This window comes from Buteo buteo, chromosome 1 (assembly GCF_964188355.1).
Source record: "Buteo buteo chromosome 1, bButBut1.hap1.1, whole genome shotgun sequence".
Classification (NCBI taxonomy): domain Eukaryota; kingdom Metazoa; phylum Chordata; class Aves; order Accipitriformes; family Accipitridae; genus Buteo; species Buteo buteo.
This window is the reverse complement of record NC_134171.1, coordinates 85,155,590-85,179,596: the sequence shown is the minus strand read 5'-3', so window position 1 is coordinate 85,179,596 and position 24,007 is coordinate 85,155,590. Positions and strand designations below refer to the sequence as shown.

The 24,007-nt window shown below is 49.1% G+C and overlaps 1 protein-coding gene across 1 annotated transcript; it reads right to left on the bottom strand.

Annotated features, from left to right (window-relative positions):
- Positions 1-3,537: 3,537 nt before the first annotated feature.
- AREG (amphiregulin) lies at positions 3,538-11,551 on the bottom strand. The gene is made up of 6 exons (XM_075029381.1): positions 11,381-11,551; positions 11,067-11,249; positions 8,228-8,411; positions 7,620-7,778; positions 5,742-5,844; positions 3,538-4,791 (listed from the first exon to the last, which is right to left on the bottom strand). Exons 1-5 carry the CDS (start codon positions 11,421-11,423, stop codon positions 5,757-5,759), a joined length of 657 nt encoding a protein of 218 aa, XP_074885482.1. The 5' UTR covers positions 11,424-11,551; the 3' UTR covers positions 3,538-4,791; positions 5,742-5,756.
- Between the last annotated feature and the right edge of the window lie 12,456 nt (positions 11,552-24,007).

Genomic DNA, 24,007 nt, shown 5'->3' with positions numbered 1-24,007 from the left:
GCAGTAAACAAGGATTACTCGCTCAAGAAGGTGTAACCAGCAGAGGAACGATAGGTATGTACAGCTTTGTTCACAAAATGAGAAGGAATCAAGGTTTGCTTATTAAAGGCTGTCCGACCCTTCTGTCCACTGATGTAACTCATGAGAACAGACTCCAATGCTGACACCGACAACTGGCCCTTGCTCTTTGAGCACGCTCGCTCACTGCATTCAGCTGTCACCAAGAACACGAAGCCATCACTTCCTATGAAAGATAACGCCTCAAGAGCCAAGTGATTGCAGGATTGTTCACTGAAGCGAGACATACCGCTACCGCATCAAGAAAAGCTCTTCAAAAAGAGGCAAGCATTTGTCCCAGTTAACAACCTTGCTTTCAGATCTGTTTGCTCAGGTAGTTTACTGAAGTATTTGTAGCGCTAACAGGCTAGGTAAGTATATTGATATAAAAAACGCCCAAGGCTATTTTAAGAACTCGAAACTTTATACCAGTTACTGGAAACGGCATCAAACAACTCAAAGGTGGATTTCGGCAAACCAATGCACAACATCTACTTGTGACAACTACCAGTACAAACAACCTCACAGATGTCTGCGTATACCTGGATTTACTGAGGAAAAGAAAACATCTTCAACTCATACCTTTTCATTGCCACACAGAACTGGCCTTCCTGTAATATTCAGCAGGCCAAAATTCAAAGGAACATCTGCTATTGCTCTGAGGGAAAAGGGGCATACCGGGAGGAGGGAAGCAAAGTCCAGAAGTAGGCAGGAAGCTACTCTGGCCATAGACAACTGCAAAACACTCACAAGCTTCATAAATACACAGCAGAGAAAAACACTGTGCCGAGGTATCACTTTTTTCTACAAAATGCAATAATCATGGAGAACAAAACACTGGGGAAAGAGGGAAGAATTGTGCAAGCAGACATGACCCTCACATTACGAGAATTCCTGGATACTGATCTGGCTATCGAAAATACCTTGCAAAATCAGCCATGTGCGCAGAAAATTGTGCAAAAACATCAGGCTACCCTTCCGGGTCTCAGCAGAGGCAACTACAAGTGACCAAGGACAGAGAAGCTCTCCTGACAAAGTAACGTTACCACTGGAAGGTCAAGAAAAATCTGGAGGCATAACTTACTGCTAAGATGTGGGACCAGAAACCCAGGCATGCTTAGTGGAACTAAGGTAACTCCATGGTGGGGAGAGCAAGTTAAAAGCCAGGTGATGTATATATCCTGAAGAGCAGACCTGGCTGTGCAGGATCAACAATAAAAATTGTCTTTGGCCTTGCCCTGCAACAGATCGCATGTGCTTGTCGCGCAAGTGTAGCATCCTTGAACAGCAAGAGACTTCCAGGCATATAGTTCCACCCATCAGTTGTGGTGATGTTTTTTTAAGCAAGCAACCCACTGGACACTACAGATCTTGATGGTGCTTGTGCATCAGAATTACATTAGGAAGCTGGTACCAAGCTGTTACACATCAGGACCATAGCTCAAGCAGAAAAAAACATTACTGCTTGCTAGAAGTTAAAACTGATTAAAAACATAATTAAGGGAATTTTTTTAAAAAATGCAAAGCTGTATATCAGTTCTGAATTTACAGTTACGTATGTCATTCCCAGACAGGGAGATTTGCCCTTAATTCCCTGCACTAAATTTCTCAAAAAAGAATCCCTTTGCATACACAGAAAACATTTTGCAGCACTCAGCAAGCCACCGCAAGGAACAGGGGAAGTTCCCTGCCTAGCACAGGACAGCCGTCATCTCTCAGGCACAAAAAAAGCTCTGCTCTGCTAGCAAGCACTATAGCAATGCTGGATGCGACGAACCCACAGCAAAAGTCTTCTCTACAAGGGAGTTGCTGGCTGCCCTACCTCTCAGAAAATCTGGCTGTAACCTAAAACCCTAGAGAGGAACAAGTCTTCTATGAAGCCTGCCCTCCGCTGTTCACAAACTTTCAGCTAAGGAGACTCAGCAACAATTTTCCTTCCTGATTATTGATACAAGTTCCAAGTCCAAGCCAGGACAACAGCAGCTGACACTCAAAATTTTCAAGAGTCCAGCCTCCCAGAAATAGCTCAATTGGGCCTAACTGCCTATTTTTGGAAAACACCCTCTGGTCCACTCAGTAATCAGAGTATGAAAAAATATAAACCAGCTGAAATTTACAAATTAAACGACAGTAGCTTCACTCCTGTTAGGCTTTCAAGTTGGGGAGGGAAAAGGGCTCAGTTTTCTATGCTAGCATTGGTTTAGCCTATCAAGTAGAAAAGCTGATAGTTATTCCAGGAAGAAGACTAGAGAAATAAGCGTTTCTGGAAGAAGCCTCTCACAACTTTCCAATGGGAGATGTAATCCATCCCCAGTCTCACTAAGCTATAGCTTGGTTACCACTGAGATTGGGCTTGTTTACTCCAAAGCAAAAAGCTTGGCATGACTGACAGAAACAGCTTTCCTTGCCAGAGCTCTAATAGCAAATGTCTGTGGAAAAGCCGCTTGGAGAAGTGCTGTTTACTCTGGTAATGAAGCAAGTTCCCCGGAATGAAGTCTTGCAATCTTCCCAAGAGATGTTGCAATACATTTACCTGTACCTCAGCTACATACCATACAAGCTGCTTTCAAAGTCTGAGAACTACTTGCAAAGTCAGGAGGCCAAGGCAAATTCATCTCAGCCACTCTGGACAGGACTACACTCTACTACACTGGGTACACAACTTGGGTCCTAATTAAAATTGGTTGTGCATTTTGTTTGGGTTTTTTTTTTTCTCCCCTGCTTCAAGCTAAGCCACAGCCAGTGACACCTCTTGAATATGCTTTCGCAAAAAGGGCCTCAACACAAGGTTCTCAATCATCTGCTTTATAACTGTGGTTTTAAAGCCAAACACTGCCTTGATGCTCATTTTTTCAGGCAACTCTCAACTTAGACCCCCACTCACTGCTAGACATGTTTAGAGGGAACATCAGCACACAATTCAACTAACAACTACCTGGGGAGGAAAATGAATTCAAGGTAGACTGTGGAGACCAAGGCTTCCTTTCTGTTTAGGGAGTCACTGACCTGAGGCTATTCTGCTTTTCCTCATTTATTTAAGAGCAAGTTTCAAGCCGCTGTCCAACTTCTCTCTGACCGCACAGAGATTAAAGGCTCTCCCCTCTCCGGTAGTCCCTGCTCTTTAGTCCAGTCCAAAGGGCCACTCATTTGCTCAAACTTCAGTTTAAGATTTTGCTTCGAACCAGATGGATCACTTAGCCCCTCCCTAATCCAGTAACTGAAGGATTCCTTTGTAGTTGAATTAAGTGGACTTCCTACAGAAACAAGTACTTGCATTTGCACATTTTGTTTACAAACAACTTGCACTCTTGTGAGAGCACCAAGCTCATACTTGACACATGGCTGTAGTTCTTCACAGCCGTACTTCGTGCTCTGAAGTGTTGAAATTCCTGCTTTGAGGAGAAACCGAGCTCTAATTTCATGTGTTTACATGTACTCCCAAGAGCAAGAAAAAAAAAATCTTACCATGATTAGGTTATGTAAAAAGTTTAATTATAAAATAAATAAGTTTGTTATGGAAACATTAAATATTAAATACAGTAATAAATATTTACACATTTACAGATATGACTTGACAATTAATGGTGTTTCTCTGCTACCAGAAGAATTCTGCTCTGTTTATACAGAACACATTCACTCTTCCAAGAAGAAACTGAACTCAAATAATACTCTGTGCTCAAGACTGCATGGACAGTTCAAGAAACCAAGGACACTTGGGTCAGAAAAGTTTGAGGTAAGTTGAGTTCTTCGCACCGAAGGTAGAGCACAAGAGACCACTGCTTGCAGAGTGTCAGTGCATGAATTTAATTCTTCACAGGAACAGGTTCTCAGTCAAGTTCAACTGACTGGATCTCATGTGAAGCATTTTATACTTTAAGTGCTGCTTAAAGCAGCATCAAGTATCTGTGTAACAGAAGTAGCTTTGTGTTTCTAACAGATGGTTCCAAGCTTATAAGCTTGTTTGAGCATGGATCTTTTCCTTCAGATACAGAGCTTCAGATCTTGCATTTACTGTCTCAGCATCCTGAGGAGACTAATTCTAACTCAGGCTAGCGCACACGCAAATGGATAGCTCCACTCACACAACAAGTCCTACTGATTTCAGAGGGATTACTTTCCACACATACAGTAACAGAACCCAGGTGTGGCTGACAAAGATCTGTCACCAACGCCCTGCAAGTCAGAACTAGAGATGAAGTTCTTTGAAGCTGATATCAACAGTGAGCACAGTGACAGCAGAATTAGGTTTTTCATCCACTGAGGTCTAGGGAGGGAAGCCATCCAGAGCTCTTCCCTTTTGCACTTTGGGAGAGAGAACGGAATTTTCTCCCCTGCATCCATTCCAGAAAGCTACAACAAGCTGTCTCCCTTAGAGTCACAGAGCTGCCAAAGGAGACTTGCTAACAGAATAAAGTCCATCCACACAACAGCAGAGACTGGAGCTCCAGGACTGATAGAAGGGGCTCGGTAGCAGTAGTCTCTAGCAGGTCTTGATAGCAGGTCCTCTACCCCACAGCAGCAGCTCATTCCATATCACTGTGCCAAGATGTAGTGGTAACTGTCCTCCCCAGCAAGCAATTCAGCAGCAAGTAGCGTATTGACATCTCCTTGCAGCAGCCTCTGTCTTGATGAATCAGGGCTTAGTGGCAACAGCTCCAGCCCACAGTGTCCAGGTGGATGTGTCAGGTAGCCAGAGGTACCCTGCAGCTTGGCAGTGGCCACATGAGAATTGTTCTGTAAGGGGCAGACCAGGGACATTAATCACCACCCAAGGCACGAGCACTCTGCGCTAGAACCACATCAAACCTACACCTGAGGCAGGCAGGTTAAGGATGTGCAAACACCCGAGGACACTCTGCTAGACACTCTTCAGCTTCAAGTAAGCTTTGGGCAAAACACTCCAATTGCCACTGGACAAAGCTGGACAAGGTCTATAGCTGACATGTGGCAAAGCAAAAATCCTGAGTTCTGCCAGAACTTCTCAGGACTATCCTTTATGGTTTCCTCCTTCAGCTTGCAGTATAACTCCTATTCAGTAAGGGTCCTCAAGTCTGCTGTTAGGTACACTTCCGCTCAGAAGAAACCAACTTGCTTGCTCATTAAAATCCACTAGGTTTCTCCCAGGCGTGATCCACCTAGGCCAAGGAGCTTTAGCACTCAGTTGCTATGACAATATGAAACTTGACTGAGAGGCTAACCATGGTGCTCAGAGAATTGGCAGCTTGGTCTTGGTTTACAGCCTCTAAGCACCAGAAACTTCCCGATGCCTTGCAGAGAAGACATGAAAATGCTCAGTACTTCTCTTATGAGGGGTGATGATTCACTTGGCTGCTGCACCATCTTCCATGATGGAAGTCTACCATGCTTTCTTGCACTAAACCTGCCTCTGCCCAGGTATTCAGGATTTTTTCTTCACAAGTCCACTTATCTCAGTACAGCTTCCTACCCTCACTTCTTATTGAAGACAGCAGCCAGAAAGTTAACAGAGCTGTTAAAGAACTAGCACAACTCGAGTGGTTTTGGGAAAGCAGGAAACCAAGCCAGTCATTCACATGTAACCTATGTGTTTCAACGCACTTCAAGTGTTAAAAGTAAACACTAGGTTCGCAAAACATGCATGCAATTCTCACGTGGGTAACTCCAGTCTGGAAGGACTGGAAGGCATTTCAAGTCAGCTTTCATACCTGCTTTCTCCCCATTTACACACCAACATGGCCATTTCTGTTTTCTTGTCGAAGTTTTTTCCTTTCTTCTTTCTCTTCATACTGAGGACACTTTTTCCTGACCCTGTGGAATTACAGCATGTTAGAGATCATTTTGAACCTTGACATACATCCTGTTGTTTCCAGCCCCCACATCCTCTGCAGCATTTAGACTCGAGTCCTTTGAATCCTCAGGCAATTCCTCAGCAGCAGGAACTTTCAAGCAAGGCAGTTTTTAAGCATTCAGCATCAAGCAGTATCTGACAATAAAGTCAAGGAGCCCCTGAGTTAGGCACTGCCAGTTTTGCCTCACAGAGCCAGGGCTTCTTGGCTTAAGCCCATTTGGGTAACAAGATGAAGAGGGTTTATGGATGGAACTGCGCAAAGCGCCAGGAAGCTTCCTGGGGGACAGATTTCCTGGTGGCTTTAGCAAATGGCTGCAGGGACCAGACTGCCTTCCTCCTCTCCACAGCAGAGCCCTGCAGACTTCAAGTATCTGAAGTTCCCATCCCCTTGATGTGTCCCTTGAATACATCGTAAGCAAGCCACTAACTGATTTTCCCCCACTTTATCCAGCCTTTTCTAGTGACTGATCCAAACTGGCCATCTACCTTGTCTGGATTAAAGTACAGATTCATGAACCTCAAGCTCATGAGAGTTCAGAGCACGAAACAAGTACAATCTTATTCCATGGCTCACTCCAGAAACTAACAATGATCATTTACTCTTACAGCACTACAGAACTGGTTATCTCTCCTAGCAGCAAGGAATGAGGCAGTGTTCAGAGAACAAGTGTTCATCCCAGCATTCCTCAAGTTCAGATCTAAATATGAAGCAACTGTGAAATAACAAATGCACACCTTGTTTCCTGAATTGCAGGAAAGAGTACAGCACGTACCCAATTCAGTTGATGTACTGCATCAGAACCTAAAATTAGACTGATCTTTTGAGTTTCACCTACAATATCTCAAGCCCTAATGTGGTGGAGCTGCAGTGTCAAACTGGAGGACTGCTCCAATTCTCAGGAAACACTGGAGTCTGGCTTCCTGTGCTGATTACCTAACCTGAGCACAAACTCACAGCAAACACACAGGCAAGAAGCAAAGGCACAGGCAAGCACAAGCTGCTGCATACTGCTTATTAGCAGGTGCAAAGAATACTTTGACACATGGCTTGAAACACATATCCAGAAAAGCTCTTCTAGTTTATTCACAACAGGACCCCAGATTCTGATTACCCACCACGCTGAACTGTCAGCAGTTGGTTAGGCTGGAATGGTTGTTCCCTCCATCTTAACAGCAAGTAGCACAGTACTTGGGACTGACAGCATTGACTTCCCCATCTGCTTCCCTCCCCCGTGTTAAGTATTTAAGCCCAGCAACGTCCATTAATAAACGGACAGTTGGAGCACCTTTTCCTTCCCTCCAGCTGTGTACCCAGTTGTTGGATAATAACCAAGCGTGAGGCTGTTACATTACTGCTTGCAGGCTTCTCCACAAGGATTAGGGCAGGCTCTGCTGTGTCAGCATTAATGCTCCTCCTCCACTTTCTGCTGATGTTCTGCACCACTCTATCTATCCTGGTTGTAGCAAGAGCAGAAAGGCTCTTTTTTTCCAAACGTAAGGGTCACAGGCTGCCCATAGCCAATAGCGAGACAGGGTAAGTGAACACTTAAGTCAGTTAGGAACTCCTCAGACCTTGGTTCTACCCTCAAGAGATATCCAAGCTGGGATAAAAACTCAGCCCTTTTGGATGCCTTCCACACAGGTAATTCAGATGACGCATGCACGTTTTGGGTCTCCTGGACACAAGACCCGCTTACGCTTAAGCTAGACAGACACCAAAGAGTATAATACTTACTGCACTATCACAATGATAAGTACAGTAATGAAGCTGATGCTTGAGAGCAGGACAGCTACCACTACCAACACAGTCTTCGAGTAGTCTGCCACATCATTCTTCCTTTGAGTCTTCATGAACTGTTCACCACAGCGCTCACCAAAAAAATCCTGATGACACCTGCAAGTAAACATGAACACAAGTTCTTATCAGCTCCGGTGCTGTCTGGAGCCAAGGACACCCACACACATTCAAACCTGACTTAGACATCTTCAGAGTTTCCCATGAATCTCAAGATGCTCGCTTCAGAGCGTGTTCATGAAATGCAGTCACTGCTCTAGCACAAGGTTTGTCAGCATTTCAACAAGTCGAGATTAGTTTGGGCGTGATGTTCCAGGAAGACACGCCTTTTCATTCTTTTGGTTTGAGTTTATGACCAACTGATGAGTTCAGTGGCTTGTTATGCATCTCAGATTCCATCATCACTTAATTTACATGGCAGAAAGATTCTCAGTCAAAATATGGCAGGAGATGGATCTATGCCAAGTTGACACTGATTTTTCTCTGAGCCCTCATACGCCACTGGCTCATGCCAATCACACCTAACTCACAAGGTTCAAGTAACTTACTTGCAGGTCACCATCTGGAGATGTTCTAGGTATATGCATTCACCATGGATGCAAAAGTTTTTGTATTCCAATTCACAAGGAGTCCCTTTCTTTTTGTTTTTCCCTTTGTTTTTCTTCCTTCTTGATTTGCCAGCATTCTTCTCACCCCCCCTCTTTGTTGGCTTGGGTTTAACCACAGGTTCAACTGAAAAAAGGACAAGATGACTCAGTCTAGCAATGCTAAAAAGCTAGATTCTGCAAAAATTGAATTACAGAATTTGGTGACGGGTAGGGGGATGGTCACTGCAGGAGAATCTGTGACCAGGAAGCATAGGATGCAAGTGAGCATGCGGCTGGGCACGTCACACCCAGCACAAAGGCAGCAAGCTTAGAAGCTCGTGAAGCACAACTCTGCCACCATTAAGTCCTGTGCAATGCAGGCCAAAAGCAGTACGAGCAGATGAGCTGAGAGAGCCACCAGAGATGAAGAACAGCAGAGCTGAAGGACTGCAGCATTTCAGAGCTTAAGATACTTGAGTGAAACTGTGCAGGCCCAAGCATAGACCTGTAAAGAACACCGAGTTCACACTGAGCCAAGCCATCCAGCAGTTATATAGAGTCAGATAAAAGGCGAACAGCCTCCATGGCTCTAAACTCTCCATTTGCATCCGTGATGAAAGGCATTATAACTCGCTAGATAGTCCTGGGCACTTGCAGAGGCAAGACGGCTTGCTATCCCAGTTAGCATACTTGTTTCTCCCAAATAACCTGCAGTGCTGTCTTCAGCAGAAGATAGTTCGTTTCCAGTTCTCCTACTTTGAGAGAAATGCCGAGTGCACCGAAGGAGCGAAGGCAGGATAGCTTGCAAGAGTCAGGTTATTTGTTCTGCCGCTTACTGTTGCCCCTCATTATCTCAATTAAGACAAACCTCTAGAAGAGTGTGGTTTCAAATGCTGTTGACTTAGTAGCCTTTGGATTTAAGCAAGGGCAATCATCTTCCTTTCACTGGGGAGAACAAGCTGAAGTCAGTCACTGACTAAGGGTCATAAGCTCCGTGCCTGCTCCATGCAGGTGTCAAAGCGCAATAGCATGGTTCTAGAGCAAGTTGGTAAAACACTGGTTCTCTGAAAAAGCCATCCCTTTAACGCTAGCCATAAAACAAATCTTCTCAGTGCACCACTGTGCTATTCAGGAGTAACTGTTAACTAGGTGAGTTTGAACAGGTCTTAAGAACAGCAGAGCTATTTACAATACTCTACAATTTCTCTATTGTGCTCTGCAGACCCAATGAACATTATTTTTGGAGTATTAATATTTTACCCAGAGCACTACACATATAGGCGATCACCACAACAGGACACAACTGGATTTGACTACTTCATAACCCTGTATTTCTAGTGACAAGGCGAGAGCCTGCACAAAGAAACAAGGTGTAGTTCACTGTTGTCTAGACAGCTGATTGTTTTAACTTCTAGAGCAACAAGCCTGGCTTGAAGTTACTTAAAAGCAAAAATGCCTTCAGCAACCAGAACTCTGATTCAAATGGTATAAACTATATTAATATGTAAACGAGGAACACTGTTCCTGCAGCAAGGTTTCCTGTCCCTAGAAGTGTGAGCTTACTACCGACAGCCGAGGCCCCTATTCTGTCCAGTTCGACTTGCTATTTAGGTTCACGCTTTCATAACTGAGGCCGTTTCCATTCTTCCCTCTTCAAGGCTCAGCGTGTCAGTTTGATCTCCGTGTCCCTGTCTGCAAGCTGCAGAGCCAGGAAAGCCATCCGCAGCTGAATCATAACAGCTTGAAGGCTCCACAGATAAACCTCATGCCAAGTAGAAGAGCTGGTCTACAAACCAACCACGTCTGGTAACAATTCTGGTTTCTGTGCAGTTATACAACACTTAAGTCACCAAGCCAGTAGTTTTACAGGACTAACTGCTCAGTAACTCTGACATTCCTGTTTACCCTGGGGGTCTTCAGCTGATAAAAAACTTCAGCAAGGGTCCATAAGTTCCCTAGACTGAACATCTGGAGCATGGTGCCCCTTCACCTAAGAGGTCCTTCAGTCTCATTGAAGTCTCAGGGTGTTTCCACAGGAAGAAAAAGAGTAGCCAGGTCCACCCTAGAAGGCAACAACACTAGCCTACTAACATCTACAGAGGTTCAAATCACTCACCGGTACCTGGCTTGTATTACAACTGCACTTAGGCCAGAACCAACAAAATCCTCCCATCCCCATTGTCAGATGGGCTATTCAGATCTCCTCACAGCTTAACAAGTGGACAAATAACAAAAAAATCACACAATAGCTATTGACAGCGAAGTATTGCCTGAACGGTGATTAACAAACTTTCCTTCAGCCTCTTAAGGGGGTTTAAGTGTCTGCTTTCCCACGAAATGTTAGTCAATTCCAACCCAAAGAAGCCACCATGAGAAAACACCCAGAAAATCCTTGGAGCAAGAGAGGCAAGGTGTATAAATCCCACCTTTAAGGCCAAACAAGCACCCATAAACCCCACTGATGCTTCCATGCTAAGCAGGTGGCAGCTACCCCATCGCAGCCCTCCTGTCAGGTTTATTGGGAGGAGAGCAGTACAGCAGGCAGTCAGCTCACCTGCAGCTTCCACACACCCCCGTCGCACTCACCCCAAGTTTTCAACCCCGTCAGCCTATTTTAAATGCAACAGTTTCGAGCAGAAGCACTCTTTTGCTCCGTACTCTACCAGCTGAGCGCAGCAGCCTCACGAGAGACAGAAGTCAGAAAGAAGTCGGTGCCCGCCACCGGAGAGCCCCCGGCCCCGCCGAGCTGAGGAGCCCACCTCACACCCGGCCCCGGCCCCCGGCGGGCTAGCCGACTCACCTCGGATCAAGTCGTCCACGATGTACTGGTGGACGGGCAGCGTCTCCTCATACTCCTCATCCTCCTCGTAATCGGGACCCGACACGGCCTCACCCTCACGGGCCTCGGGCTCCCGCTGGCCGGGGTCCCCGCGCCGCTCCGGCTCCGTAGCGTTGGGGGAAGACCCGGCGACAAGCCGGCACGCTGTGAGACAAAATGGCGCCGTGGGCAAGGGGGCAAAGCGACCGCCGGCGCGCGACCCCCCCCTTCCCGCCCGCCACCTCACCTCACCTCACGGTCCCCGCGCACACACACACACACACACACACACACACCTGCCAGCACGGCCAGCGCGGCGATCACCGCCACAGCGCGCATCGGCGGTCGCGGGGCGGGCGGCTGTTGAGAGCGGAGAAAAACAAAAAAAGGAGAGAGAGAGACGGTTGTCGCGGCGGGAGCGCGGGGAAGACAGCGGCGGCGATGCGCGGCGCTCCATGAGGAGCCGCCCGCCGCCGCCGCCCTCTTTATAGGCGGCCGCCGCTCGCCCGCCGGGACGTGGAGCGGCGTCAGCGGGGCGGGGCGGGGCGGCAGGTGAGGGCGGGCGGGAGGGCGGGTGGCGCAGGCGCCGGTTGCCGCTCGGGCGCTGCGGCCCCGGGGCCGGTGTGGGGAGAGGCGGGCGGCTGTGGCGGAGGCGGGCCGCGCTGTGCTCTGCCTTCCCCTCCCCGGCCCCGCCGAGAGGAAGCAGGCCGGATAACGGCAGAAATATTTTTCGGCCATGAGCGTGCCGATGGCCCGTCGCCTCGCTCCACGCGTGTGTCCGCTTGGGCGGCGCAATGAGTAACGACTGAGTAACTCCCGCAGAGGAGGGTGGGCGTGCGTCCGGGCAGAGGCGAATGTGCTCCTCGGGGGGCACTTCGGCTCGGCAACGCCACGGTAGCCCTGAGCGGAGGGCGTCTCACCATCGCCTTGCATAAGACCTACTTTTAGGGGACGAAAACCGGGGCGGCGGGTTGTAAGGGCCTGGTGTGGGGGGGAGGACACCCGTGAAAGCCCTACGGGGGGGAGGATGAAGGGATGGGTACCCCTCCGCTCCCTGAAAAGGTTCAGCACGGTGAGGCGGGAGGGCAGCGGGCGGCGATGCCGCCGGGCGTTGGGAAAGGAGGATCTGGGCGGCCTTCTCCTCTGACCGAGAGAGGGGCTGGAATGCTACTCACAGCTCGGGAAGCTGACGGAGCCTTCGCTCGAGGTGGCTGGGATCCAAGTTGCTTCTCCCCTCTTCCACGCGCGCCAAAGGAGGATATGCGTCTCCTGGTGCCGTCTTTGCCGGGTCACGCCAATCCCAAGAAGAGATGCCCGAGAGCTCTGAAAAAAGAAGTTGCCAAATCGGTCGCTGGGACGTTAACCTGCGACAGACAGCCCCAGCAACCCTCCGTCAGTTCCTTTGTGTGTAGGGCAATTAAAACTGATCGTCATGAGCTGACGGCTTTACTGTCGGGCTTTTTTATTGTTGTGTTTCCCATGCCTTTTCTCATAGTGTCTATAGCTGAGAAAAAACAAATCCTGCTCGGCTGCCGCAGCCCCGGGACGGAGAGCGCTCGGTCCAGCTGCACCACCGGTACGCAGTCGATGAGCAGCCCCTGGGCTACAGCTCGGTCATCATCTGGGAAGCAGCCAGGGGCTCCACAGGGCCCCTTCTTTCCCCCTCGGACCGCAGTTCCCTTCCCACAAGACCCCCATAAGTCTCCCAGGGCCTGGTGTTAGCAGAGACCGAGAGCGTGTGAATAGAATTTGCCCAAAGGCAGAGACTTTGGGGTTTGGGGTCTCTTCCGTCGAAACGCGGGGTTGCTTGTGTGAGAACAGCAAAAGGGAGGTTTGTAAACTGGGAGTTTTCCTTCCACCCCGCCTGCTGCACTCAAGGCCTGCTTCCTCAGCGAAGCAGTGCAACTTCCCTCCTGAATTTTCTTTTTTGCAGCTGTTAAAATGAAGTGTTTCTCACAGTTTTTTATCAGAGAACAACTGGAAACATTTTCAATTAATTTTTTTTAAGTTCAGTCTGACAAATATACTGAGCACTGAAAATTTCAGCCCCGTGCGCTACACTTGGCAAACTACTAAGCAACTGAAAGGAGAAGCTTAGCAGGGGAAAGGTTGAATGACCCGAGTGCAATTGCCCGTGTTACCTGCACTGTTTAGAGACCAAACACTGCATATCCAGCGCCTGACTCACTACGTTCCCTCTCTCCTCCAATCTCCAGCCAATGGCTCCGTCTCACAGACTGGCAGCAGCGAGGAATTCGGCTCAGCATGCATCGAATTTGTGAGGCATTTCACCGACTTCCTCCTGCCACTCCTGCTTCCTTGAAGAAGGGGCAGCCTGGCATCAACCATCAACTGCTCCTTGGCATGCAGAAAATGCAGCAAGGTGGTGATGGCTACCGGTTGTTCACGGAGGGGTTCAGGTGGGGCATCGGGGAGCTCTTGCCAAATGGCAGTGCCCTGGTAAAGCCCCACTTGGCTGCTCCTCCGAGAGGGCACCTTCCAGAGGCCACGTGTTTCAGGACATTCAGGGTGGGATCCCGCCACAAGCCCCAGCTCTGCTGTGTGCTCTCAGGGAGGAGGCATTAAGCTTGGCTGTGGCCTTCTTCCAGGGCTGGAAGGACGCTTGGACTCTGTCCCCAGGCTGAGCTCCCGGAGGATGTCCCCAGGAGCGGTGAAAGGAGGAGAAGCCTTGAGGGGGCTGCAAGGCTCACCCCTGTGGGCTGCCCCACGGCGGCTGGGCTGGTGGGGCAGGTTTCTGGGCCGGCAAGGGCAGGGCTCACCTTTGGGAAAGTGCTGGTTCCCCGTGGATGCAGAGTGCCACCTACTGAGCCACCGCTCCCGGCAGCACCCGGGGTTTTTCCGCCAGCACACCCAGGCTGGGGCTGCCGCTCATCGTGCCCTTGCCTACTCTGGCTGGTCCCTGCTGTTGGTCCCAAAGGACAGGGAGCTTCCCCAAAGGCTGGTGACCCCAGTAGGGTCCACCTTAGAGATCAGCAGGGAGCCTGTGCATGGAGCTGCACACACAGGCACAGCCAGAGTCTTTCCTTGGCATCCGCCCTGAGCCAGACCTTGTTTTCCGTGGGCCGGCGGCGCAGCGGGAGGACATGGGCCGGTGGTACGCTGCCCCGTTCTTGCCGGTAGAAATGAATGCCTTGGGAGCCAGGCTGGTCCTTCCCGTGCCCCGATCATCTTTTTGCTAGCCCTGAGAACCTTCCGCGCAGCCCGAGCTCAGAGAGCACCCACAGCACCCGGCGCAGGTGGCGTTGGTGCCAGCTTTTTTCCCCTCCGGTCTCCATCTGCATCTGTGGAATACAGCACAGCAGCCAGCTCGGAGGGGAGGTTTCTCTCCATTGGTCTGCCTCTCTTCTCCCAGGCTCGTCTCCAGAAAACTTCCCAGGGATAAAGACTGTGGCTATGCTTCCTGCTGTGGAGCAGCACGTCATCTGGCTACCTGCAGTCCCAGGGCCACGAGACCATCCTGGCAAGGACCTGATGTCCTAAGGCAGCGGTTCAGCATCTCCCGCTCTGTGGTGAATCCCAGCAAATTTTGCTGACTTGACATTAATGCACTTTCTCCTTTCACTTGGCAGCTCCTGGGACCTGCTGTCCTCCTCACTGACCATGGCCTCTCACCTTGAGATGACTAAAAAGAAAGGACGTGCCCAGGATGTGAAATTGCACACTGTCAGCTCTGGTTTGTGCCGGGAGCCCCCGGATTGGCAGAGTATTTGAATTCTATTTCCTTCTGCTCTGACCCCAGAGACCAGGGTGAAAAGCCACCCTGCTCTCACCCTGGACGGGCTGGCCAGCACGCAGCCTGTCCCTTCCCCAGCCGTGCCGTGGCAATCAATCAGGGGCGTAGGCAGGGACTCGCAGAGACGAAGCGACATCGATGCCAACAGCTGCCTGGCCTTGGCAGAGCGCGCTTGGGCATCGTGTCATCCAGAAGAGTCCTGGGTGCCAACTGCGATCTTGTTATTCACTCTCTTTACTTTTGATAAAACCCCCGAGAAATGCGTGAAGGGAAAGGAAGTATCTGAAATACCTGCCCATTAATTTTCTTCACTGACATCAAATGTTTATTTTGCAAGGGCGGGCACAGCGGACCTGGGTGTTTGAACATGATTTATCCTTTCTCATCCATCCAGTTGAGAACAGGTGGAAAAGGGTAATGACTCAAATCGGAGTAGTGTCAGTCTGGGCAGCTCACCAGACTTTCACTTGTGATCTGCAGACGCCGGTATCTTCTGCTATCAGCAGCTCCCTCATAGGCAGGGAGGGAGCTTTGAAGTGAGGCATGTGTGACTCCGTTTCCTGCTGATGTAAATGAAGATTGCCATAATAAAGAGGACGTAGATGTGTAGCTGGGGTGGTGGGGAGGAGGGAAGGGGAAAGGCCTGGATATTGCCTGTCTGGAAATCAGTACAGATTTTGCTAGCCGCTGAGATAATGCGGGTGTTTGCGTAGCCGTGCATCCCTGCCGTGAAAGCCTACAGCAGACAATTTTCTTCTAAGATGGTGACGTTCTCCTTGTGCTCCATTCCTTTCCCCAAGACTTAGACTGAAGCAGGGATTGCATTAGTGAAACCTGTCCAGAAAGGGAATAATTTATGCACTTGTACTGCATCAGCTGTTTACCCTGGGGCGCTCTGCCTGGTGGCATGTGTTTTCAGTCACTCCGCATTTCACTGCAAAATCTTTCTGAGCATATCTAAAGAGAAAAAGGACAGAATCTGCTGCCCCCATGATGACAAGATATGGATTTTTTTCTCATTTATATAAATACAAATGAAAAAGTCCCCCTGAAAATGTAAGGGGTACCTTCTCAGCCAACATAAAGTCCAGCAACCCTGAGCATCCCTGCTTAATCTGATGAAACATGCAGTGGTGCTAAGGAGTTTAATGCTACCGAATTGCAGTGGTGGGATTTTACACTTGCTTTCCACAGGCTTTCATGAATGGCAGGCAATGGGGAACAAGGCCTGACAATTTGCAAAATATTGTGGGCCATGCCATGGCTCCTGTTGTTGCCTGCTCACTGGCACTAGATACAGCTGAGCAGGACGTGCCGGGCTCAGTTTTGCTTCGACGGTGGGGAACGTGTTGCAAGCCTGTCCGGGACAGCAGTCCTGCCACGTGTTAGGAGGTTTTTTGGGAAGCTGACTGCTGTTAGCATGCTGCCCTAGGCTTCGACTGCTCTATTTTCCCCACAGCAGGCACCAAGCAGCTCTCGTTTGACCAAACACATCCTCCAGCGCTCACCCACTTGTTTTTGTGCAACGGCTCAATTTGCAAATGCTCAGGGGCAGATCCTGACCCCAGCTATAATTGTAAGGGCCTGAAGCCGGGAGCTGGGTGAAACAATACTGGATTTACACTAGAATGGGGAGCTGTCCCTCAGCTAACAATCTCCTTCTCTAATACCACGTCCTGCCATGCTGGAGAGCACTCAACATTGCTGCCCTTTCTTCCGCTTCCTCGTGCAATTCACAGAAACTTCCCCCAGGACTCTCCGGCGAGGGTGGGCCCATGGCCCTACCCACGTCCTCCCCGGAGGCAGGCTCCCCACGGTACCCCAATGCAAAGCCACCCTCCTGACAATGCTTGCCTGGCCCCACGGGACAGAAAGGGGTAGGTGCTTTAGATAGGAATCCCTAAAGAAACCGAGGCCGGAGCTCAGCTGTCGTAGTCAGTGCCATTACACTGATTTACCCAGCAACATTACTGTGGCCCTTTACCCTCAATACGATAGTGTTTCACCTGCACTCCACATTATTTTATATATTCAGCATACCACGTCATTGGTAGATGGGCAAAATCATCAGATCATCTCTCTCCTCTATAACGTTTCCAGGACTGCAGCCCAGCATGGTCCATACAGAGAACACCCAGCTCCTCACTTTCCAAAGGCATACATAGCTACTCGTTCATTCTGCAAGTGCTCCAAAAGCACTCATTCTAAAAATAAGGGAGAAAAAAATGTTTAAATGTGGAGCTGCACTCAAGGTAGCAAAAGCTGCTGTTCATTAAGTTTTGGTGGTCTCCTAGCTCAATCACAGAATGCACTTGACTTTGAGAATGTGTGCAATTATGTGCGCAGTGTGGCTGCTGGAAAAATGATGTCTATACTTGGGAAAATACAGGCTTTCTTCCCTCTAGGGCCTTAGAGATTGAGCTGAAAAAGAGCAAGAGCAGGAATCTTCATATTAAAAAAAGCCTCTACAAACCAAAATGCCACTGCATGGTGGTTTTAAAAGCTAAAACATGGTTACCTCTAATACCTGGAATGTTAGCTACAAATCTTCTGTTTTATTCATTCCATGCAACTGCTGGACAACCAGTTTTTTGCTTACTATAATAAAGTGCCTTTCTGTAGGCAGAGGTGATTTTTAATTGCTGACTGCAGCCTTCTTTTTAAGAAGCACTGCATACTACAATCAGGGCAAATAGAACAGCTAGTTTTAGTAGTGGAGGAACAATCTTTTATAGTCACAAGGCAAGGCAAACTTCCTTGAGATGGTCTTGTACAGATGGAGAGGCAACAATTTGGGGTTACCTTTAAGGATCCCCTAACAGTATCTTGGCCATGAAAGTCTGGCTGACCTAAAGCATGTTGGCGCCAATGAAAGTTGCAGTGGGTCGTTTGACTAACTGAGTTTGTTATATATCCCTTTCCTCACCTTAGCGGCTTGGGTGTGAAGTCACCTTGGAGATGCGTATCACAACTCATTTGAAAGCACATAGCATGTGAGTAAATTATATGGTACTGCACGTTTTGAGGGACTGCAGCTTCACACGAGGACTGGGAGCATGTGACAGAAATAGCGTGATATTTTCCTTCTGTGCTGCATGTTATTTCCAAAAGTGTCCAGAGTAATAGAGAAATAAAGGACATGTGAGGACTGTGTGGGAATTTTCTCCTGGAAGTGCAGCTGAAGTCTTAGCTTTTTATTTTATAACCTTCCTTGCACAATGTTTTTTTCAACCTGGTTCCCAAGTTGAGCAGCTGATGAGGCAGGTAAACACACACAAATCAACAGAGCATGGATGGATTTCATCTCAGCAGGAAAATGCTGTGAGCTGCCTGAATCCATCCCCTGCAGGAACCTGGGGAAATCCCCTTGGCCAAGAAGGGTCCTCTCCCATCCAAACTGAACGCTTTTTGTCTCAGCATCTTTACAAAGACACGTACAGTCCACGGTGGGAGAGAGGAGCTGCCATGTTGTCGCTGAATGCCTGTTTCTCCTCTCACGCTGCGTTCGTCGGTTTGTTGGTGCTCAAGTCCTATCATTTGATGTGAGAAACAAACACAAGTTTTAGAAATTAACACATGCCCCTGCTCTCATGTCCACTGCAGTCATTGGGGGTCACATACTCTGTCCTCCTCCTGCCCGACGGCAAGTGGATCCAGAGCCGCTGACTCTCTCTGATCTTAGATTAACAGGGGCAGGATGAGGCAAGGGTCAAATTCAGGCCCGGTAGGGGCAAACTGAGCAGAAATGGTGCACAAAGAAGTTCTTGATTCCTCTCTGAGGCAATACGACTTTTGTCTGGGGCTGATCACCTGCTTGCCACGAAAAGCCCTTTGCCTGGCTGTTGGAGGGACCCTTTACTGTCCGTCCAAGTTGCACGCAGGTTTGCGTTGCTGAGCTCCCTGCAGCTGGAGCAGAGCAAAGGGTCTTTGGCATAAGCGAGACTCGCAAGATTTCCCCTGATGTGAATAGTTTTCTTTCTGATTCACCACACCATCAGGAAGAGGAGGCCATCTGGTACCGCCCTACCACAGCTGAGTTTTTGCCTAGTGCCTTCCCATCGGTGCATCAGGTGGTAAATTTTCTTTACCTATTTGAAGTCATTTCATATGTGAAGAAACAATGAATCACAAAGAGAAGCCTACAGCAATTAGAAATTCCTTTCCTCTCACCTTTGCCAAAGCTAGATTTTTTTCCCTAGAACAAAGCCCAGGCAAGCCTTCCTACGCACAACAATGATTACGTAGATCGCTCTGGATTTTGGTTTTTTCACAGGCCATGAGCAAGCAAAGAAGCTCAGGAGAACACTCTATTTCATGGGCATGTTTGTTATGCTTCCTTGGAAATCCCATTGTTTGCTGGTAGTGCCTGCTTTTGGCTACGAGTGCTGTGCCCTCGTGACGTCGGCTGCCTTTAATTGTGCCAGGGTGCTAACAAACAAGCATGAAATTTGGCAAACTAGAAAGGTACTGCTGGAATAAGTCAGTCCTGGCAGTTTGGGCATTCATTTCAATGTGCTGAAGTGGGATTGGTGAGCGGGTGCTTTGCGAGGCTGCTTCCAGTCGCACACGTCCATCCGTCAGCGAAACCTGTGCAGGCAGCGCACCTTGTGTCCCCTCTTCCTTGCGTGTTGCGTGTGTCCCCGGCAGGCTGGAGCGTGGGGCCAGTGCTTTCCCAGGAGAGGACTGCTGAGACACACCATATGAGTAAGGTCTTGTTTGCATAAAGATTGCACACTCATGCTGTGAAGGAGGTTTCCTAGGCACAGTCTCATTTCCTTCTGCAGGTATGTTTGCCTTCATGTAGGAAAAACCCTATTCTTGAAGTCCTTGGACAGAAACCAGTTTACATTGGCACGCCACAATGCCGTCCTGGCATGTTTGGGTCTGCCCACGTCTGACTGCATGGAGGGACACTCTGCCCCTCTGAAGCAAAACCGAATCTCTGCTTTGAGTTGGATTCAGGTAACCAACTCACATGAGCTGTGCTTTGCCGATGCGAGGTCTCATTCTGCTCCTGAAAAGCTTTTCAATGTCACCGATGCACCAGCGTCTGCACGGCTCCTCCCCTCCTTGTGGGCTTCCCCCAGGAGGTTTCAGTGGGAGCAGAGGTCTGCTTCGAATGGGAAGGGAGGAACCTGGAGGTGGCGAATGCAGGCTGAGCGCTTCGGTCTCCACCACCCAAAGCTTTCCTTGAAGCGTAGATCTCAGCTCTGTTCCCTTGCCACAGTGAGAGGTAACAGCTACAGCAGGTAAAGTAAACTGGTTTCGGACTAGTGCAGGAGCCAGTGCCGGAGAGCAGATGCTGAGAGGAGATCCTGGTAGCGAGAGGGATTCGTATCAAAACCAGCTGCCTGGTAGGGAAAGAGATCATTGTCTCTATTCCCTCTCACCTGGGTCATGTGGATCTGAGTTACAGAAGGGCAGGATGGATTTATCTGCCCCAGGGACCCCTTTAATGTACAAGCTTTTGGTAACAGGATCTGTGCCCCTCCGCCCCCATCCAGTGTCTTCTGAAGTCTTTGCTCAAGATTTACCTGCCTTGCTGATAATGAACGATCTTATTCATTCTTGACTCCAGAAAGTTATTCCCAAGCTTGCCCAAGGTGCCTGGGACTAATGTGTTTCTATGTAAAAAGAGAGAGAAAATTCAATGGCATTTGACTATACTTACATTATTTTAGGATTTAAAGACATACTGGCTTAACATGCATGAAACAGGTCACTAAGCATTGCAGCCAGAAAGCCAGTTTCCCCCCACATTAGCAGAGTGGTGGCAAATAAAATAAAAAACATTTAAAAGAAGGAGCTGAGCTGAAAAAAAATGCACAAGACTTCATATAAAAGTTCACAAATGGCCATACAGTGCCAATTTAAGAGTCATGTTTCGAGTATCCTGACCCCTGTGAATGCCAAATTCTTCACTTCACAGGTGTTAAGCGCTACACATTAAGCAACACAGTAAGTAACTGAAAGGAGGAGAGCCAAGGCTGCTCAGGGCCCTACTGACCTACAGCAACAAGTGGCCTCACACTCAACTTTAGAAATGCCTCCACAAAAGCAATTTTCACACAGGCTCTGTCCCATCCCCACTGCTAAACGCAGAGTCAATATTTTCCCGGCGTGCACCCACAGAGGCAGAGCCGTCACGCCTGTGCCCTTAGCCCTGATGGGGTGGTAGCTCTCATCCCCACAGCCCTTCCCCAAAGTCCGACCCCAGGTCTCTGCGAGGTTTTTCAGACTGATCGGACTTTGCCTGTCGGTCCGCTGCCTGCGGCTGGCAGGTGCCACGTACCCATCTTGCTGTCGTCCCTGTGCTCCGCAGCGCTGCCGAACCGGCTGTCCCTCACCCGGCAATCCCAGGAGCCAGACCTTCTGTGCCACGAGTGGGGTGTAAAGGCAGCCTCTCCATGATCCATGAGCTCTGGTGCTGGAAACGGCGACTCCCTGCTGCACCACAGGCGAAAACCTGCAAGGGAGACTGACAGGTAAAGCATCACTTCATCAGTAAAGAGAGGGGAGTCCAAGGGACAGCTTTCTCTGACACAGCTCTGCACCACACGCTAGGAGAGCCACACACCGCATGCATGCCATTTCCTTGCCACCCATGACTGCCAAATTACTGCCGCAGCAATGGGAGATCTTGCCAACCTGGGTGTCTGTCGGTGGGCTAAATGTGTCAGGGCTGAGGTCATTGCCAAATCCCTGGGAGGACATGGTGACTCTTGCATTCTCAGACCATGAGCTTGAGCAGCTCGTTTTGAAGTTGATGAATTTGCAGGAAGGGCGGCTGTGGGGTGAATAAAGTCCATCATATCACTTGGCATCGCTTCCAGCCTCCGCCAAAGGCAGGCTGAGGTTCAGGGTACCCACGGCCGCGAGGGACAAGGCTGACAAAATGCTCTCGGTGGCTGCATAGCTCTTGAGCAGCTGGTGCTAGCCTTTGGTTTGGAAAGAAAGGAAGACTTTGCTGGTAAACATTGGGAAACTGAGCCTTGCAGTAATGATTAATCACTCCGAGGACAGCACGCACAAGGAACGGTGAGAGCCTTCTAGAGATGCCGTGCATTTCAGATCAGGACTGGCCAAAGCCACGTGTCTGCCCCTTCGGGGAAGTCCGGCTTTCTGGTTTCCATTTCGATTCCAAAACAGGGCATTACACCAAAAACGTCATCACTATTTTTTCCATATTGGGGTTGGCAATGCTCCAAATTTTGCATTAAGAAAATGTGGAAAGCCTTAGTTTCCACTTTTTTTGATGCATACAAAAATATCAGTTTTCGTAAGCTCAGAATGTTCTCTGCTGTTTTGAGGATGAGCACAAAACTCTGCTTTTCCACAGGAAATTTCCAAGCTAACTCCCCATGACAGGACATGGCAGGGCAGCTGCGCTCCCACCCTCCTCTCTCCCTGCTGCACCGAGTCTGATATGTGAGCCCCACGCACGCCAGCGTGGAATGACGCTGATGCCCCACGCAAAGAAATGGGGATCTGGAAGTGAGGGGTGTAGTCTTCGAGGTGACCACTAGGTGGGAATGAAACCAGTGCTAGAAATGTCATGGGGCACTGAACTATTCAGGAATACCGACTGATGAACGGGGTTTTTTCCCATCTGCTTGATTTGAGCTCATCGGAAAAAACCAGCTTGGGTGAGTTGGAAAAAAACAACAAGTTTTGACTAGCAATGAACTGGCTGAAATGAAATATCCCTGTTCAGTTATCCCAGAGGAAAGGAAAACTAACTAAATAGGTGAGTACCTCTGGAGAAGAAACAACCCTATGTGAGATTACTTGTCTGTTTCAGAACCTGTATCTTCCACCACAAAAATCCTTTGGGTGGAAAAATTCCCAGCGAAACTTCGCTGCAGAAAGAGCGCCCTGCATCTCCACGAGTGGAGCGGCTGACTTGCCCGGCTGTGTCAGGTTATCTGCAGGGGGATGTCGTTGTGGAGGCAACGGCTGAGGAGGAATGACGTGAGACAGGACAAAGGAGCGGTAACCGCAGCATCGCCTGGGACAGGGGCACTGCTCGGAGCGGTGGGAGGCTGGCCGGGGAAGACAGCAGCGGTGACGGGGCTCTGGTAGCCCTGACAGCAACCTTTCCCCCATGGGGCCTTTGCAGCCGCTGAGGGTGGGGTTGGGAATACCCTTTCCTGGGGGTTCTTCCCATTTCCAAGACAAACATGTTACTAGTGAGAAGAAAAGGAGCTGGTTAGAAACCAGGCTGCCTGAAAATGACAGCTTAGACTCACTCTGCTGGGTTTTCCAGCTGTTGTAAATCCAGTCTCATTTCTGGTATTTGACCTTCATCATTTAAATGCTCCTGTCCTCCTGGTGAGCTTTCTACAGGGGCTGAAATTTGCTGTGCCTTGGTCTGCTCTCTCAGTGATGCTTGTTCTTGGCATGGGTGGGCTGAGCAGGCGGACCTCCTGAATGAGCTCCAAATGTTTGGGAGGTCACAGGTGCACTGATTTTGTGAGGTCCTGAGTTCTCCTGTTGCCTCCTGACTTCAATACTGTGTCTTTTTTACAGTCTAAAATCTGACCATCTTTTCTTGCCCTCATCTAAGCCCTATTCTTCCCTGATTTTCGGTCCCCTTATTACAACACTTCGGTCTGGTTTCCATCGCCCCCCTCTCAGCAGTGACCTGAAGGCTTATTGCCCTGTTGTTGTGTGTGTCCAGATGGATATTCACCTCCCATCAGCTAGTCTTCTCTCCTGAAATTAACCCCTATTTTCCCGCCTCTACCGCCTAAATGACAGCAGTTGTGGGAGAGGCAGCTAAACTGGCTCCTCTTCCTCATTCGTGTGGCTTGTACAACTGCCTCGGCTTCCCGTTATAATGAAGGGCATCGACAATCAGCCTGACAAACCGCAATAGAAAGAGCCACCATCACAGGACCACTGCCAAACGTGCATGGACAAATGGTGGTTCCCAGCTGGGGCTGGTCCCTGTTCACTATTGCATCTCGTCTGCTAAATTCCTACTGGGTTTTCCTATAAAGAGGCTGATGCCCTCTGGTGACTGGGTTGGAAGGCTCAGACTGGCATCCACCAGGGTAGGGCAGAGAGATTTCTCAATATTTTTTGATCAGTTGTTTTAATCTCCCAGTTTGCTGGGAAAGCTTTTAATCATACAGGACGGAATTATATAATGGGAGTGTTGGAGTAA